This window comes from Somniosus microcephalus, chromosome 2 (genome assembly GCF_052327205.1).
Source record: "Somniosus microcephalus isolate GS21.2 chromosome 2, FLI_Smic_1.0, whole genome shotgun sequence".
NCBI lineage: Eukaryota > Metazoa > Chordata > Chondrichthyes > Squaliformes > Somniosidae > Somniosus > Somniosus microcephalus.
Genome location: NC_140988.1, coordinates 28,082,192 through 28,099,534, shown reverse-complemented (window position 1 = coordinate 28,099,534; position 17,343 = coordinate 28,082,192). Strand labels below are relative to the sequence as shown.

At 44.4% G+C, this 17,343-nt stretch overlaps 2 protein-coding genes across 8 annotated transcripts in view; both read left to right on the top strand.

Moving 5' to 3' along the window:
- LOC147122628 (janus kinase and microtubule-interacting protein 1-like) overlaps positions 1 to 12,548 on the top strand; it is a 546,134-nt gene extending 533,586 nt beyond the window's left edge. For 4 of the 5 annotated variants that reach the window (XM_086007999.1, XM_086008029.1, XM_086008019.1 and 1 more), the window contains 3 exons: positions 9,669 to 9,734; positions 10,072 to 10,113; positions 12,303 to 12,548. In XM_086007999.1, coding sequence (XP_085864125.1) covers positions 9,669 to 9,734; positions 10,072 to 10,113; positions 12,303 to 12,548 — 354 coding nt within the window. Of the gene's footprint in view, positions 1 to 9,668; positions 9,735 to 10,040; positions 10,114 to 12,302 lie in introns of all 5 variants that reach the window. The other variant, XM_086008040.1, reaches the window with a different exon arrangement.
- Positions 12,549 to 12,604: 56 nt separating this feature from the next.
- Positions 12,605 to 17,343, top strand: part of LOC147122627 (uncharacterized) — a 191,627-nt gene continuing 186,888 nt past the window's right edge. For all 3 annotated transcript variants that reach the window (XR_015081008.1, XM_086007983.1, XM_086007975.1), the window contains exon 1: positions 12,605 to 14,902. Coding sequence is in view for 2 of the 3 variants with exons in the window: in XM_086007983.1 (XP_085864109.1) it covers positions 12,605 to 14,902 (2,298 nt within the window). In the remaining variant the exon portion in view is untranslated. The remainder of the gene's footprint in view (positions 14,903 to 17,343) is intronic.

Below are 17,343 nucleotides of genomic sequence, written 5' to 3'. Positions count from 1 at the left end.
GATCTACCCATTACTTCCAGAATCCCTCTAAGCAGTATTCATAGACCTTGGGGCCATTCACCGAGTGCTCCTAGACCCTGAACCCTCCTCAAAGCACTGCTATATCCTGAGATCCCCACCCCTGTACTGCCTACCCAGGCCACCTTCCTAGTGCTAGCACATTCCAGGTCCACCCACAGTGCTTATAAATCAACGTCCCTGACACTAATTGTCATAACACCTTAGGTCTTATGCAACCTCTGACTTACCATGAGCAATGCTATGGGACAGAAGTTCATAGAATCATAGAATGGTTACAGCACGGAAGAATGCCATTCGGCCCGTCGAGCCCATGCCGGCTCGCTGCAAGAGCACTTCTGCTAGTCCCACTCTGCCCTTTCCCCGTAGTCCTGCAAATTTCTTCCTTCAGGTACTTATACAACTCCCTTTTGAAAGTCGTCATTGAGTCTGCCTCCACCACCCTTTCAGGCATTGCATTCCCGATCCTAACCACTCGCTGAGTAAAAAAGTTTTTCCTCATGTCGCCTTTGGTTCTTCTGCCAGTCACCTTAAGTCTGTGTCCTCTGGTTCTCGACCCTTCTGCCAATGGGAACAGTTTCTCTCTATCTACTCTGTCTAGACTCCTCATGATTTTGAACACCTCTATCAAATCTCCTCTCAATCTTCTCTGCTCTAAGGAGAACAATCCCAGCTTCTCCAGTCTATCCACCTAACTGAAGTCCCTCATCCCTGGAATCATTCTCATAAATCTTTTCTGCACCCTCTCTAAGGCCTTCACATCCTTCCTACAGTGCGGTGCCCAGAATTGGACACAATACTCCAGTTGAGGCTGAACCAGTGCTTTATACAGTTTCATCATAATTTCCACGCTTTTGTACTCTGTGGGCTGGATTTTGTCAATCACAGAATCACAGAAACCCCATAATGCAGATAGAGGCCATTTCGACCCATCGAGCCTGCACCGACACATATCCCACCCGATCCCCGTAACCCCTACACCAACACATATCCCACCCTATCCCCGTAACCCCACGTATTTAATCCCCCTAACACTAAAGGTCAATTTATCATAGTCAACGTCAGACGTGCTATCTGTCAAGATTTCTTGAAAGAAGAAATGACAGCGTTTGACAGCTTTGTGAAGCTGTCAAACACTGACATTCTCTTGAGTTTGATTCGTTTTTGTGGTGAGGACTGAAAAAACATTGTAAAAAAGTAAATTTCAGATGTCTCATGGATCGGAGGGTCCATCAGCCATTACCTGAAATTGACAAGGTGGATGTCTGCTCTCCCGATCCAGCACGGCTAAAGACTACAGAAGTAAAAAAAGGTAAGTGAACACTTTTTTAAACTAATCACTCACCTTGCATACTTACCACTCCACACTTGCACCCATCACTCACCTCTATACCTTACTTCCAGGTGCCTCCGACCACCGCAGACCTCCTCCACGTCTCCTCCAACCCAGTGGGGTTCCCCGAGGTTGGGAAGCCTTCACCTGTGAAGGTAAAATGGCACTAATCCCTTTTTCTGCCTGTTAACTACCTCTGAACAGGCAGTTAAAAGGCTTTCCCGCCTCCAGGAGACGGGACCCGAAGCTGCACATCTTCCCGCCTCCTGGCAAAAGGGCACGGAGGCAGGATGGGGTCAGGTTTGCCACCCACCCCCACTTTCTCCGATTTTAAGTGCTGTCCCGCCTCCATGCTCGCCTTCTCAGGGCTTGGAAAATCGAGCCCTATACCTCTATTCATGAAGCCCAGGATCCCATAAGCTTTTTTAACTGCTTTCTCAACCTGCCCTGCCACCTTCAACGATTTGTGCACATACACCCCCAGGTCTCTCTGTTCATGCACCCCCTTTAGGATTGTTCCTTTTAGTTTATATTTCCTCTCTTCATTTTTTCTACCAAAATGTATCACTTCGTTATCAGTTACAAATGATATAGCAGCACGTACAGATGTTACACTGCCGATGCAAAACAATCGTAAAATGCTCAGTCTTTTGAGCTACAACCTGAAACTAACGAGCTGAAAAATTTCTGACCAAACAGCAATTGAACTCGGCGACTACAGGCAGTGTTTGCCTAAAGCAATTAGACTTTGTGAATTTAAAGGGACATAACAGAGTAGTACATTGTACATTGCGTGGTATGACACTCCTGTTGTTGCAGAGCAACTTATTATTCGACTTTCCATTAACAGCCCCAAAGCAGATCCTCGGTTATATTGTTTAGTTTGGATGGAAGATCAACTAAGATTGCCAAACCTAACGGGCCAGAAATTCCAGAACGGGGCTTGCAGCGCGTGCAAGCCCCGTATTTGCACTTACTCCGCGCTCCTGCCGATCAGCTTCTGGGACGCCTGAACTTGGAGAAATAGAAAGCACATTCCCGGGCAGCGTATGACGTCACGCCGCCCAGGAGTGCAGCCAGCGCGGACCCAGGAGCGTGCAGTGTAAGTGAGACACGCCCCTTGAGGTCTCAGTTTCACTGGACACGCCCCCAATGTTTCTGTCAAGCTGCTTTGCTTTTTTACATGCAAAGCAGCAGTTTAAATAGGTTTTTGGAAGTTTTTTGAAGATTTTGGTAACTTTTATAAACTTTTTAAAATGTTTACATTATTTTGAGTAATCTGAAGTAGTTTTAAAGAGAATTAAAGCAATTTAAAGACTTTTAAAAGCCCTAAAAGAATTTTTTAAATTCCATTTATTTATTTAGCAATGTCGTCGTCATACGTGTCTTCACACTGTTCCCTTTGGGGAACTGTATGAAGTGGTGGAAGGATTTATGGCCGTGATTAACGCTCATTCCGTGACCGTAACCATCTTTGAACCAGCCATTAGGGCGGTTAGTCCTATGGCGGGAGGGTTTTACGGGCTCCCACAAGCTATAGAAGGAGGGGGGGCCACCCACACCCACGGACGCAAATATCCCACTGGATGTCAACCCAGAATTTAGAGCCGGAGCTCCGACTCCACTTGCCGGGACTGTCTGGAGCGGGGTTCGAAACCCTACCCTGATCTGGCCCAGCGGCGGGGATCCTACCGCTATGACAAACGCCCAATCCGATTAGCAACGTGAAATGGCAGCATAGGGCTCCAGTCACGGGGAGGGAAAAGGCGCAGGAAACGTATGGGTGTCACCTTTTGTGCGGAGTGGGCCTTTTGCGTAGCAGTAAGCATCCCCGCCGCTGGGCCAGAAGGAGTAGGGTTTTGAACCCCACTCCAGACAGTCCCGGCAAGTGGAGTCGGAGCTCCAACTTTAAATTCTGGGTGGACATCCAGCGGGATACTTGCGTCCGTGGGTGTTGGTGGCCCCCCCCCCCTCAGATGGGTTGTGGGAGCCCGTAAAACCCTCCCGCCATAGGACTAACCACCCTAATGGCTGGTTCAAAGATGGTTACGGTCACGGAATGAGCGTTAATCACGGCCATAAATCCTTCCACCACTTCATACAGTTCCCCAAAGGGAACAGTGTGAGGATACGTCCGATGATGACCTCTTGCGCAATGCACCTCCTTGGACCCTCAGTCGCAGATGCGAGGGGGCAAGTCGTGCAAGTGTTAAATTTTTTATTTTATTGACATGTAAAATGTTGGCCCAATAATTCCCTTCCAAATGCGCTAGTACGGTCGGGGTACTTACGCATCTGGCTGGATGAAATGCCGGTTTTCAGCATGCACAGTGCATGTGGGGAAAACCGGCATTTCCTGTCCTCTGAACGAAGGGGTTCAGAGGCAGAACACGTGCGACTGCACATGCAGCGCGTGCGCAGTATAATTCGCCGCTTTCATTAATGCTTTCAGTGAGGTCCAGTCATTACAACTTACACATGAAAAAAGCATGGGTACAGTTGCTCCAGAGGCTGCGGAGGAAGATATTTCTTATCGTGGAGCTTCTGAAAGTATGTATGTCTGTATATATTCCTTTGCGTGTTATGTATATATTCCTTTACTTATGTGTATGAATGTATTATTTAATTATGACTTTCAGAGAAAGTAACTTATTGGAAAATCATAATTAAAAACATACATTCATAGTAAAGGAATATAAAACATACATACATATACGTAAAGGAATATATGTGGACATACATACATAACTCATTCTCACATTCCATTCACACAGCCACAATTGCTCCTTCTACCTACCGTTCTGAAAACCCTTTATATAAAAAAAAAAAAAAAAAAAATTTTTAACTTTAAAACTTACTTAAAATTTCTTAAAATAACTTCCCTCCCTTTCCCAAACAAAAATATTGCATTTCAAAAGCTCCACGATAAAATATATCTTCCTCCGCAGCCAATGAACCACTTTACACTTGCTTTTTTTCAGTGTAACTTCTAAGGACTTAACCTCACGGATTTCATGAATGAAATCCACGAAGTTCACTGCGCAAGCGCTGCCTGTGCAGTCGCACGCGCTCGAGGTCTGGAAATGCCGGCGTTCCCCGCATGCGCTGTTCATGCTGAACGCCGGCATTTCCAACGGCCAGAAGCATGAGTAAGCCGACCGTACTCACGCTTCTGGCCTGGAATTTCTGGCCCAACATTTCACTGTGTAAGAGATAGTTTGATTCATGCAAGATGAGCACAGCAGGAGTTAGGACAAAGGCCTTTGTGACTGGAATCCATGTGACTGGAAAGGGCAGTGTTCTAGGATGGGGTTTTGTTATAATGGAGACACTTACTTTAGAGTATGCTTCTTATGGACCTCAAAGACAGGATCAGTTGAGCTGCAATAGATCGATGGGCTTTCATTTGCCTGCGGGTATTTCAAGTCTACAGGGAAGCATAATTCTGTCAGCAACCGGTCAGACTGATTTAGTGCTCACTTAAAAAGTACTAAAACACCATTTTTCAAATTGTAGAAATACAGCAGTAACAGAAAGATGGGGAAAACACACAAGTATCTACAGACAGGCAAAGAGATACATAGGGTGAAAAGGAACATTTGAAAAAATAACTGTTCGACCGTTTGCACAAAACAGATAGTTCATTATATTTCTGCTACAAGGCATGTGAACATTGGTGAAGAAAACTTTATTGAAAAGCCAGTAGATAAATACAGGCCTAGAAATTCGATTGAGCCCGAAAATGGACAGTGGCACCCTGGGCCAAGGTTAACGGCCGCCCGCAAAATGCGCGCAGGCAGCACCGGTATTTCGATGCTGCCTGCTGATTTAAATGAGTGGAGCGCAGAAGCTCCTGTGCAACGCGCTCTTTCAGTCCACCTGAACATCAGCAGGAGGCCAGAGGTCGCGTCTAAAGGATCGGTGTGGCGTTCTCAGGCTGTCACCTATTAACAATGAAAGACTGTGGCATAGATGACGTTAAACCGTTGCATGAGAAATCAATTGAAATAAATTGTATGAAAGGGAAACATGAACCTCTTGGTCACGAGTTTACTGGCGTAAATCATACATATTAAATTTTTATCAACAACAGACTTTTGAAGAACTCTTGGTGAGAATATGGTGTTAAATTTTCCTTAACTCTTGGCCTTTTAAAAACAGACTTCAAAACTTTGCATATTATTTTATCAGTTCCTAAACTAGAAAACCCAGGGCTAGAAATTTGTTATAGCCAAGGAATGGGCAGTGTTTAGACTAAAAATGGTTAAGTAGCGCCAGTTGAAAATCAGCTAGGCTGCACGCAAAATTCGTCCTCGCGCCTCATTAAAATGATTGCAGTCATGATTCTCGTCTAAAATCTCAAGCTCATTGGCATTACACTGAAAAGATGGACCAATATCGGGTGTCGTCTAAATGCAAGTAATGATTGCCACAGGCTTTTTCCACCACTTAAAGGGGAGGTCCATTGATGCTACAGCATCTCATTCTCAGCATTGTTGGGTGTGCAGCTGCCTCAACAACCATAAAAAAAAGGGCAAAGAGAAGGAGCACTTATTTACAAATGCTGATGACAGATCGCCGCCTCAGGGAGTCTAGAGGTTTTCCGAGGAAGCTTTGGAGGCATTGATTTTAGCGGTGGACACAAGGTGAGCGGTCCTGTATCAACTAGCAGGAGGCCCTCACCACAAGTCTACCGGACTATGTGGAGGGAGGTGGCACACCACGTCACGGGCAGTACTGTGGTCACAAGTCCCACACCCAGTGCAGGAGGAAGTTTAATGAGCTCACGTGGATGGTCAGGGTGAGTGAAGGCTTCAACAAATGCTACATACCACCATCTGTACCACAAGCTTCACACACTGCTCAATGTACCACATCCCCAGCACTCACCCACCAACAATCTCTACCTAGCAACACTCACACCCACATCTCACACCTTGCACACAATGACAGCTATTCAACTATGGCATGCACAAGGGTCATTGGTTATTAGAATTCATATCATATGTGCGACATGTGTGATAAGTTTATAGATAAATTTATTAATGGTGTTTGGAATATTTTGTGGACTCTCATTTCACCTTTGTGCCCAGGAGGATGCTGTGATATGGCGTGAGACAACGATGGTATGATGGGGATGTGGTGAGCAACAGGGGTCTGGGGTTTCATTCATTCGAATTGCCGTCTGATGAGCCGGTCATGGACAGCTTGCCTGTAAGGCCGATTGTCGCGCTGCCTCCTCCCTCCCTCCTGTTCCTCCTTCTCCTCATCATCATCCTCCTCTGTCTTGTCCTCCTCCTGAGGTGGTCCCACAATCCCTGCTGGCAAGGGCCGCGCCCTCATGATGGCCAAGTTGTGGAGCATACAGCGGACCACCACGAAATGGGACATCCGCTCTGGCAAGTACTGGAGGGCTCCTCCCAAGTGGTCAAGGCAGTGGAACCATTGTTTCAATAAGCCGATGGTTTGCTCGGTGATGTTCCTGGTGGCAGCATGGCTCTCATTATATGAGTGCTGGGCACGAGTGTTGGGGTTGCGGAGGGGAATCATGAGCCAGCTGGAGAGCGGATAGCCCTTGTCTATGAGCAGCCACCCTCAAGCTTGATGTAGTAGCTGGAAGAGTACTGGCACACTGGTCTGGCAGAGGATGAAGGCATTGTGGCTGCTGCCAGGGTAGCGGGCATTGACATTGAGAATTTGCTATGTGTGGTCGCACAGCAACTGCACATTAAGTGAGTGGTAGCCTTTGTGGTTACGGAAGATCTCAGGATTGTTATGCAGTGCCTGCAAAGCCACGTGGGTGCAGTCGATGGCGCCCTGCACTATGGGGAATCCCGCTATCATGGCAAAGCTGCATGCACGCTCGTCCTGCTTCTCTCTGGTGATCGGGAAGCCAATGTAGACCCTTCTCCTGCTGTAGAGAGCCTCAGTGACCTCCCGGAAGCAGCGATGAAGGGCGAACTGTGAGATGTTAGCTATGTCTCCTGTTGCAGATTGGAAGGATCCGCTGATGAAGAAATTGATGACTCTCTGTCATAGATGCTGGAGGGCGAGGTCGACTGCCAGCACAGGCCCCATGATTTTTAGCAAGTGTTGTACTTTAAAGCTTTTCAAAAATAATGAGGGAGTTTTGTACTTGCCAGAATACTCCCTGATACCAAATAACCTTCAAATTACTAAAGAAAACTCTTGCAGTAGCAGGAAGTAGCTCACAGCCACTCAAACTGCAAAACCCTGTCAGGTGCGAGCGATTGGTGATGATCCCTTTAAATAGCGTCGCTGGAGCCGGCTTCCTGCTGCTGCCCGCCACCTCAACCTGTCGTTGTTTTCTCCAGCATTGGCTAAAACGAAGTTGGTAGATTGGGCATCCAGTGAGCGTTGCACGCTCACTGACATCACGATCTCCATGATGGCGAGCTCCCTGGCAAGCAAGGTTACCGGCAGCGCTACCGGCAATACCAATATGGCGTGCGGCGCTGGAACCGGCATCAGCTGTCGTTATAGCTGTCAACGACATTTTAGCGCCATCTCGTGGCGCTAACGTGAGGCGTAAACCACACGAATTTCTCCCCTCCCCTCTATTTATAAAATTTAAGGAAATGCAGCTTCAATTTTTTTCCTGAGATTCTTACAATTGTGCAGTATATTTTGTTTTAAAAGTATTTATTTCCTGTAATGTTTGACTGGCTGGGGGGAGATTTAATGCAGCTCATTGCAAGCAGCTTTCACTCCAATTACATAGTCTGAGCTCTCCATAGTTACCAGTTATCTAAGCAGCTGTTTACTGTACGGTTTATAGCTCACCGCCGTTTTCTGCCGGCTCTACGCGCTGTCAATGGCTGCACGCACGGGCAGTAAGAGGAGTGGCGACGTCCAAAATCGATGAGCATGTGTCAATTTGGCATTGCACGCTGATTGACGTCACGCTCCTGGTAATTAAAATACTTGCAGTGAGCACAGGCAACGGCCACCGCGTTTTGCACCAGAAGTGGGCGGAAGCAAGGCGGCAAAACCGGCCTTAATGGCCGGCGCTAAAGGTTCAACTTCCTTGGCCATGGAGTTTCAGTAACACAAGACTCTATAAGGACTGTTACAATATGAAATATTATATAGCCACATATAAGCACTATCTATTTATATTTTAGAAATTTGCTGGTGTCATATGGTTGTCATCCTTGATCTGCCACCGTTCACAAAAAGGAAATGCATTTCACTGTGTTTGGGAAAATAGCTGGAGCAGTTTCCTTTCTCGGATCTTCTTACTCCCAATAACGATCAAACAAATTCTCTAAAGTACAACAATTGAGAGAACGATTTGTTTACTATTCCTCTAAGCTTGTGTTCCTATGGTAACTCTGTGCACATGAGCTTCCTGATCTGGAGGCACACTGGGAGTTTTTGTGCTTGTGCCTGCTCAGACCAAATGACCATTCGATGAAAAGCGTGGAGGTGGGGAGGAAGCAAACTGCCCAAGAAAGGTCAGTTGCTTTAACTGTTTTGACAGACAGCTGTGTGCTTACCTCTTGAGAAGAAATGAGACTTTTTCTTCAGAAAATGCTGCTCGCATCGTTGTAAAGTATCGAGTTTGTTCCACTTGTTGTTGGAATCAGAATGCTTCCCGAGTGAGAAAGTAAAAGCATACTGCGATACTTCCACTTGAAATCCATTTGCGCTTGTTTTAACACTTGAGTAGGCAGTAGCTAAGCAGCTGGCGAGAACATTGGCCTTTGTCCTCGCACAGATTATCAACTGAGCTGTTAATCTCCATTTGTCGGAACACTGTGCAACGATTCTGATAACTCAGTGTTGTTGCCTTTTCATGTCTGCCTCTCCCTGTATTGCGTGTTGTGGCTGTGTTTCTAATAGAGTGGGTATTTATTGGTTGTTATTAATTAAACAGCCCCTATAAAGGTTTTTATATTAAGAAGGAAAGTGTTCAAGAGTTATGGAACATGTTGAAAGTTGATTGACTGTACCGTGTTTCTGAATGCTTACTGGAAAATGACTGTAGTTTGCTTTGAAAATAGTACTGCACCCCCTAGTAGTATCCAGAATAAGAAAAAGATCCTTTTAAATAGATTTATAATTTACTGGCAAGAAAATCACCAATTACTTAGCAATTAATCTTTTTAAAAAAAATGAAAACTTAAAAAATAGAATTCTTTATAAAGTTATGAATATACAACATATTTCTCCCTGCAAGTTTATTGAAATAACGAAACAGATACATTGTACGCTCGTTACTGCATTTACATTTGCACATTACTGGATCGGTTGTTGTTTAGGTTCTAACAGTCTGTGGTCTCTTCCTTTGCAGAGAGTTAGAGAATTGGAAGACAAGATAGAAACTCAGAAAAGACAAATCAAAGAAATAGAAGAAAAGGTGAGATCTGACAGTGTAATAAGTCTAATCTACAGTTTTTAGTATTATAACATCAATTGCTGGTTTTAAAATGCATTTTTATTCATTTTAATTTAATTATGAATAGATCTGTAACAATGAACACCTGAAAATATTGTCTGCTTATAATTTTGCAGATGAGCAGCATGTTTATGTACGTATATTAGCAAACATTCATCTCGTGCTAATACTTTTCTTTAAACCTCTCCTTGTTTCTCTCTTATTCTTTTCCTTTCCCACTTGTTACCTTGTCTCCTTTTACTTTCCGTTTTATTTTTATGTTTTCAGTTTTTGTTTTTATTTCTGTTTTTCTCTTTAGCCTTTATCCTCTGGCCCTGATGGCCAGTCTCCTGAATCACAGGTTAGTGGACTTTACTTATTACTTGATCGTACCTGATACCTAATGGCAGTTGCTGGGCTGTACTGGTCAGTCTGAGCTAGAACAATTACCTGCTCATCAACCTGATGCCCCGGATGTTCTGACTCACTGAATGCGGTTTTAGCCACTTTATAGATCTGAAGATATTCAACTGCACATCAAATACACCCCGTGCAAATGGTGGCAAAGTATTCCTACTGAGCACTAGAACCGATCAATTATGTTGTTCAGGTCCAGGATAAGCTTGTTAAATTGCCCACTCTCATCTTGTCTGATTCATTATATTTTACTAAATGAACGAATAGCTGTATAAGGGTTATTAAAATGCAGAGCTGATATATTATTAAGGATTTCTCCAATACAGCGACTTTGGCCTCGATATTAACCCCACACGACAGGCGGGAGAGGATCAGGGGGTGAGGGGAAGGAGTTAAAGACTTCAGTACGGGGAATGCATCCCCAACACGGCGCACACGCGCCCGCGCCTTTTACGGATAGTGGGGCAACTGAGTGTCCCACCGTGGGAGAAGCGGGACAATTCATTAACATATTTTACTCGGGCTCCCACAGTGCAATTGGGAGCCCTATTTAAAATTCACTGCTGCTGCGCGGGTTTCCCAGAAGTCGAAAAACCCGGCAGTGAAAGGCAGGCGGGAGGTGTTGACTCCACAAGGTTAAGTACCTTTTCCAGCACTCCTTGTGGGCCAGAAGGAGCAGGAGTACTCCCCACAGCCCCTCAAGGAAGCCTTCGGCCTGCCCCATGCCGATTGCGGCCTCTCTCTTCCCCCCTGCCGCGTTTGCTGACCTCCCGATTGCTGGAGACTGTCCGGAAGGGATTAGGCTGGCTGCCTGGTAGAAAACGGAACTAAAAAATGTTAATTCTGTTAAAAATTAACATTAAAAATGTGCCGTTAAGTTCGGCAGAATCTCCCCGTCCCCAACTTGCTGGTTTTTTCAGCTTCCTCCGCACCCTCTCCGCCTCCCTGTAATTAGCGGGATTGTCGTGTGCACATACGTATTAGGATCTTTGGTAACATAGCCATATTCTGGCCAGTTAAATTAACCTTATTATTAAGCAATAAGCAATCAGCTCTCTCAATATTTATTACAAGACATATTTGATATGTTACTAATATATATAGATAAATATATGGCTTTTCAAGTTAATGTCCTTTTAATTCTACTTGTATGAATAGAAGAATTTGTCACTGTGTCTTAATAGACCTTAGTTTTTAAAGATCTAATAAATATATTGTAATATAATAGAAGAAATTCAAGTTCTCCTGGTGGCTCAGTGGGTAATTGCAGCTTCCAGTGTGATACCAAACCCTTACCCACTCTGCGCTGAGTTAGATTATCTCAATGACATAGCAGAGAGAATGCTACAATTCTCCTTACGAAAGGGAGTAATAGACCACGGTACCTTAATGCTATCCACTTTGTGGAAAGTGTGCACATCATAGAATCATGGAGCCCTGTGTGGCTCTTTGAAAGAGTTTTCCAATTAGTCTCACTCCCCTGCTCTTTCCCCGTAACCCTGCACATTTTTCATTTTCAAGTATATATCCAATTCCCTTTGAAAGTTACTATTGAATCTGCTTCCAGCACCCTTTCAGGCCGCACGTTCCAGACCATAACAATTCGCTGTGTAAAAAAATGACTCTTCATCTCCCCCCTGGTTCTTTTGCCAATTATCTTAAATCTGTGCCCTCCTGCCAGTGGAAACAGTTTCTCCTTATTTACTCCATCAAAACCCTTCATAATTTTGCACACCTTTATTAAATCTCCCTTTAAACTCTGCTCTAAGGAGAATAATCCCAATTTATCTAGTCTGTCCACATAACTGAAGACCCACATCCTTAGTATCATTCTTGTAAATCTCCTCTGCACATTTCTCCAAGGTCTTGACGACTTCCTAAAGTGTGGTGCCCAGTATTACACACAGTATATGGGAGGACAGGAACAGGCTCAGCTATGAGACTTTCCATGGTCAGATAGCCTACCGTTAGGAGGTGTAGAGAAGAAAAGTTAATAAGCTTTGGGTGTAAACTTCCACACCTGATTCTGAAGAGAAAAATCCATATAGCTTTGTAAGAAGACTGGATTTCTTAATGATTGACGTCTATTTAATATTCCTTTCATCTGTACTTTTGCATTCCCTTTGCCATTAGACTGCAAGAGAGCTCACAGAAGATAAAGCTAAGCAGACAGAGCAAATTTCAAAGTGTACAAAGCAAAAAGAATACATTGAAGTGGAGGCATTGACCAAATTCCGAGCTTCTACTAAAGACAAACTAGACCACAAGCAGAAAATAGATATATGCACACACGCTAAATCCACGTTGGAAGATGCCATTCAGATTTTTCAAATATATATCTATTTACTGAGGAGAAAGATCATTCTGACAACAATTTGATTTTAAATGATCAAGAAGAATTAGATGAAAATTAAAAATACCTGAATGATTCAGAAATGATGGAGAGCAAACTTATAAAAATGCAGAGTGATGAGGGAAAAAAGCCCGATACTGAAGAGAAGAGCAGGGTCCAATTACAGGAGCCACACGCTTCAGGGACTCCCACAGAACCACAGAGAAGAGAACATTTTGTGTCTTTTCCAGGGGAACTGTCGACTGATTTAAATATCAAAACTTTACAAGAGCAACTGATAAAATTAAGAGAAGAAACCAAACACAGAGGTGACAGAATAGCAGAACTTGAAGAGCATATTTTAAAATTACAGAATTTCCAAAGCTTAGCAAAACCAGAATTCAGAGGAAATGAAGCTGTTGACAATCAGAAGGTTTTCGAAGAGAAATTAAAAGAGAACGAGGCTATACTGGGGGAAAGGACAGAGGAGTCAGCGACTTTGAGGAAAAAGCTCAGTGAGATGGAACTGTCACATCATCAACTTCGTTTCGAGTGTGAGGCCCTTAAAGGCAAACTGGCTTCTGTGAGGGAACTGGAATCACTGGACTCTCACAGCAGTGATGAGGAAACTGCAGGTAAACACAGTGCCAAAACAGAGCTACTTCAAAGAGTCAAAAGTTTAGAAGGCCTTTTAAAGATCAAAGAAATGAGCGAGAAGGAGCTAACCGAAACGGTCCAAGAACTCGGAGGGCAACTTTTGCAAAACCAAGAGAACCAGAGGCTGCTTGGCCTGCGCTGTGCCAAATTGGATCGGTTGACAAAGCAGAAAGAAGATGTTGAAAGCAAGTTGGAGGAGAGGTACAGCCAAGTAGAGCAGTTACAGAAAGAAAAAGAAAATTCTGAGGAAGAGCACCAGGAGCAAATCAAAATGTTGCTTGATGAGATCAAGGAGCGCGACGAAGCCCATTCCCAGCTTGAGGCAATTAACAAAGCTTTGACTCAGAAAATAGGAGAAATGGAAGAATCCAGAAATGGTTCTGAATCCAAGACTGCCAAATTAAAGATGGACCTGGAAGAGAGGGTGAATAGTGAACTAAAATTTAAAAAGCAATGTGCAGATCTGGAAAAAACTGTCCGAGATTGGGAGCATTTTGAACAACAACTGAACGAGCAGTTTAAACGAGTCGAAAGTAAGCAAAATGGCAAAATTAAGAGCCTCAGAAAACAACTTGAAGAGAAAGACGAAACTCTAAAAAAGACTTTGCAGACGGTGGAAGAACTCAAGCAAAGCACCAAGAGTGCAGAGAGCCTACTTCATGAAAGACAGCACATTTCTCCAGAGATTCTTAAGGAAAAGGAAAAACTCGAAACAGAGCTGAGCAGAATGGCAGAGGCTGAAATAGACAAGGCAGGGTCCATTGTGAAGATGAGAAGCAGGTTTGAAATGGAGTTGAACGAAAAAAGCAAAGAAGTGGAAGACTTTAAAGATGAAATTGAAAGTTTGACTGAAGAGATTGGTGAGTTGCAAGAGCAACGAAGACAGCAAAAAGAAAGCGAAAGGAAGCTGCAGGAGAGAAACAAGATGCTGGAAGAGCTGATGGAAGATATGCAGGAAGGAGAGACCAGGATCCTACAGGAAAAGATAGCTCGCATGGAAAAGCTGCTCCATATGAAAGAAGAAACTGAGGCGAAGCTACAGGCAAGGATCTCCAAGCAGGAGATCTTACTGAAAGAAATGGAAGAGACTCAACGAAGGCTAGCACAACGTAACGAAGAACTGGGTGTCAAACAACGTGGGATGAGTGAAGAGCTGCATCGCTGGAAAATGAAGTGCTCTAACCTTGAAAAATTTGAAAGGGAAGTGAAAATTGAAATAAAATGTCAGCGGGCTAGGATAAATGAGTTGGAAACTGCTAAAACTAACGTGGAGGTGCAACTTCAAAAGAAAATCAATGAGTTTGACGAGCTTGGCTTTTTGAAGAGAAAAGAACGAACAAATATAACGGCAGAGCTTAACAAAAAGATTGAAGAGCTCGAGTTCAAAGAGTCTGTCTGTCAAGCAGCAAAGCAAAACCTTGAAACGCAGTTGAAAAAGAAGATAAAAGAATTTGAAATTTCTGAGGTAAATGTTAAGAGCTTTAGGAGAAAACTTGAGGAAGCATTGGAAGAAAAGCAATGTGAAATAAGAAAAGTAGAAACCACCTTGCGGGAAGAGAAGAAAGCGGTGGAAACTCAGCTTGCCAGTCAGTCTCAACTGGTAATCTCTTTAGAAGCCATGATGAAAGAGGAATGCCAACTCTCACTCACTTTAAAGGGAGAGCTGCGCACTAAAGAAGCAGCTCTAAAAATGCTGCAAGAGGAGCATTCAATGCTGCTGGCAAGAATTCAAGACTTAGAACAGGTAGGTGCAAAATATTATGGGCCAGAAATTCTGGGGGCCAGAGAAGGCAGTGACGCAGAGCAATTCTGGCAGGGGGCCATAATTTGAGTCGGACTTTGGATCTAACTGGTTTCCATCCACGTAATTTGTGCGGGGTGGGAGGATGCGTCTTAAATCAACTCTCCTGATTTTGCACAGATTTTGGTGCATTCCCGAGCTACACCAGAGATTTGCCCAGCTTGCGCACAATCGGTCCGTTGGAACTCAAACCCGCCGAGAGTCGGCATGGCTTCCAATTTAGGCCTCCTGAAGACCCCAAAATTAGAGCAACCTACCGTAAGCCTACCACCCAGATTTTTTGGAGCACTTTAATCTTTGGTCGATAGGGATCTTGTCCCCACCAAAGACCCTCTGGCATCTCATTGAGGAAGGGCACTTCTGTTGCATTCTTCCAGGCACACTTTCCCCCTCTTACAAGGATCTGTGGATTTGTGGGCCCTGTATCGTTGTGTTAAAATAAATCACTAATATTTATCCAGATTTTAGCTAAATTAACTTTAGGTTAGCTTTACGAAAGAATACGTGCAGCTGCTCACGATGCGGTCTCCTCTACATTGGGGAGACCAAACGCAGATTGGGCGACCGCTTTGCGGAACACCTCCGTTCAGTCCGTAAGGGTGACCCTGAGCTTCCGGTCGCCTGCCACTTTAATTCACTGCTTCACTCCCACTCTGATCTCTCTGTCCTCGGCCTATTACATTGTTCCAATGAAGCTCAACGTAAGCTCGAGGAACAGCACCTCATCTTTCGATTAGGCACTTTACAGCCTGCCGGACTCAATATCGAGTTCAACAATTTCAGATAATACTCCCTGCCCCCATTTTTCATGCTGTATGATTTTGCCATTCCCATTTGCAACATTTTTACAGGATGTTCTTTCAATTCCTTCCTCCCCTCCTAACCCCCCCCCCCCCCCCCCCGCCCGTCTCTGCACCTGCTTAATATCTGTTACATCTCCAGCTTTTTCCAGTTCTGATGAAGGGTCCCAGACCTGAAACGTTAACTCTGTTTCTCTCTCCACGGATGCTGCCTGGCCTGCTGAGTATTTCCAGCATTTTCTGTTGTACGTACAGCTGTAAATTGGAAGATGATTGTCTTCTAAACTCTTATCCTCCTGAAGTACAAACTTTATATGATTACAAATATTATGGCAGGTGCTCAAAAAGTGAATTAAAATCCATTTCTACAGCATTGTTTTCAGCAATGTTTTAAATTTAATTCGTTAACATTTGACTTAATACATGAAAGCCCGACAAGCGAATGTCATCTACATGAACCACTACCAATTATTGTCACTGTATTCCACACCACTTGATGCCAGCTGTACCAAATTTATATATCTGTACCAAACCAATTCATTCTTAAAGAGAGCGTCACCATCAATGTAAGAAAGCTCTTAAAATACATAAGTGTCAGCCGTGACTCAGTGGGAGCATTCTCGCTTCTGAGTCAGAAGGTTCAAGTCTTACTCCATAGTACAAAATATAGGCTGGCAGTCCAGTGTAGTACTGAGGGAGTGCTGCATTGTTAGAGCTGCCGCCTTTCAGAGGAGACGTTAAACCTAGGCCCTCTCTGCTCTCTCAGGTGGGTGTAAAAGATCCCATGGCATTGGTTTGAAGCAGAGCCAGGGGGGTTCTCCCTGGTCTCCTGGCCAATATTTATCCCTCAACCAACATCACTAAAACAGATTATCTGGTCATTTATTTCATTGCTGTTTGTGGGACCTTGCTGTGCACAAAATTGACTGCCGCGTTTCCTCCATTACATAACAGCAACTACACTTCAAAAGTGCTTTGTAAAGTGCTTTGGGACATCCTGAGGTCTTGATAGGTGCCATATAAATGAATGAACAGGCATGGAGAGTAGACCCAAAACATTAATGTCATCAACATTGTCCCCAGACTGGTTGCAGTGCAGAAATAAATTTAATGATCTGATGAGGATTGGCAAGGTAAGACTCACTGTCACATGCCCCCTACCTTTGCATCAGCACCAGCAATCCTTCCCTTAACCTGATAGCCGTGGCTCTCCTGAGGTCAGCATGGCATCACTTCACTTGCACCTCTTTTCTGCTGGCCCTGGCAACCTCAAAACCTGTTTCTGCCCTCACAGCCACTTTTCCCTCTTGGCTTCACGCTGCTTCTTCCTGTCATCATGCACACTGTCTCATACATGTGGATAGCTCTTGTCCTGGGCACATAGTAATGCACTTCCACACTTCTTGCAGGAAAAGTTGGCACACAACAGGAGGGAGACAACCAGCTCAGGAGGGCGTCCTGCCACTGTATAGCCACTGACCGTAATGGAAAAGGCCGCCATCGATGTTATTGGCAAAGAGCACGCAACATCGGAGATGGCGAGGCTGGAGGCCCTGCACAAGAGGGTGTTTGGGCATCTTCACT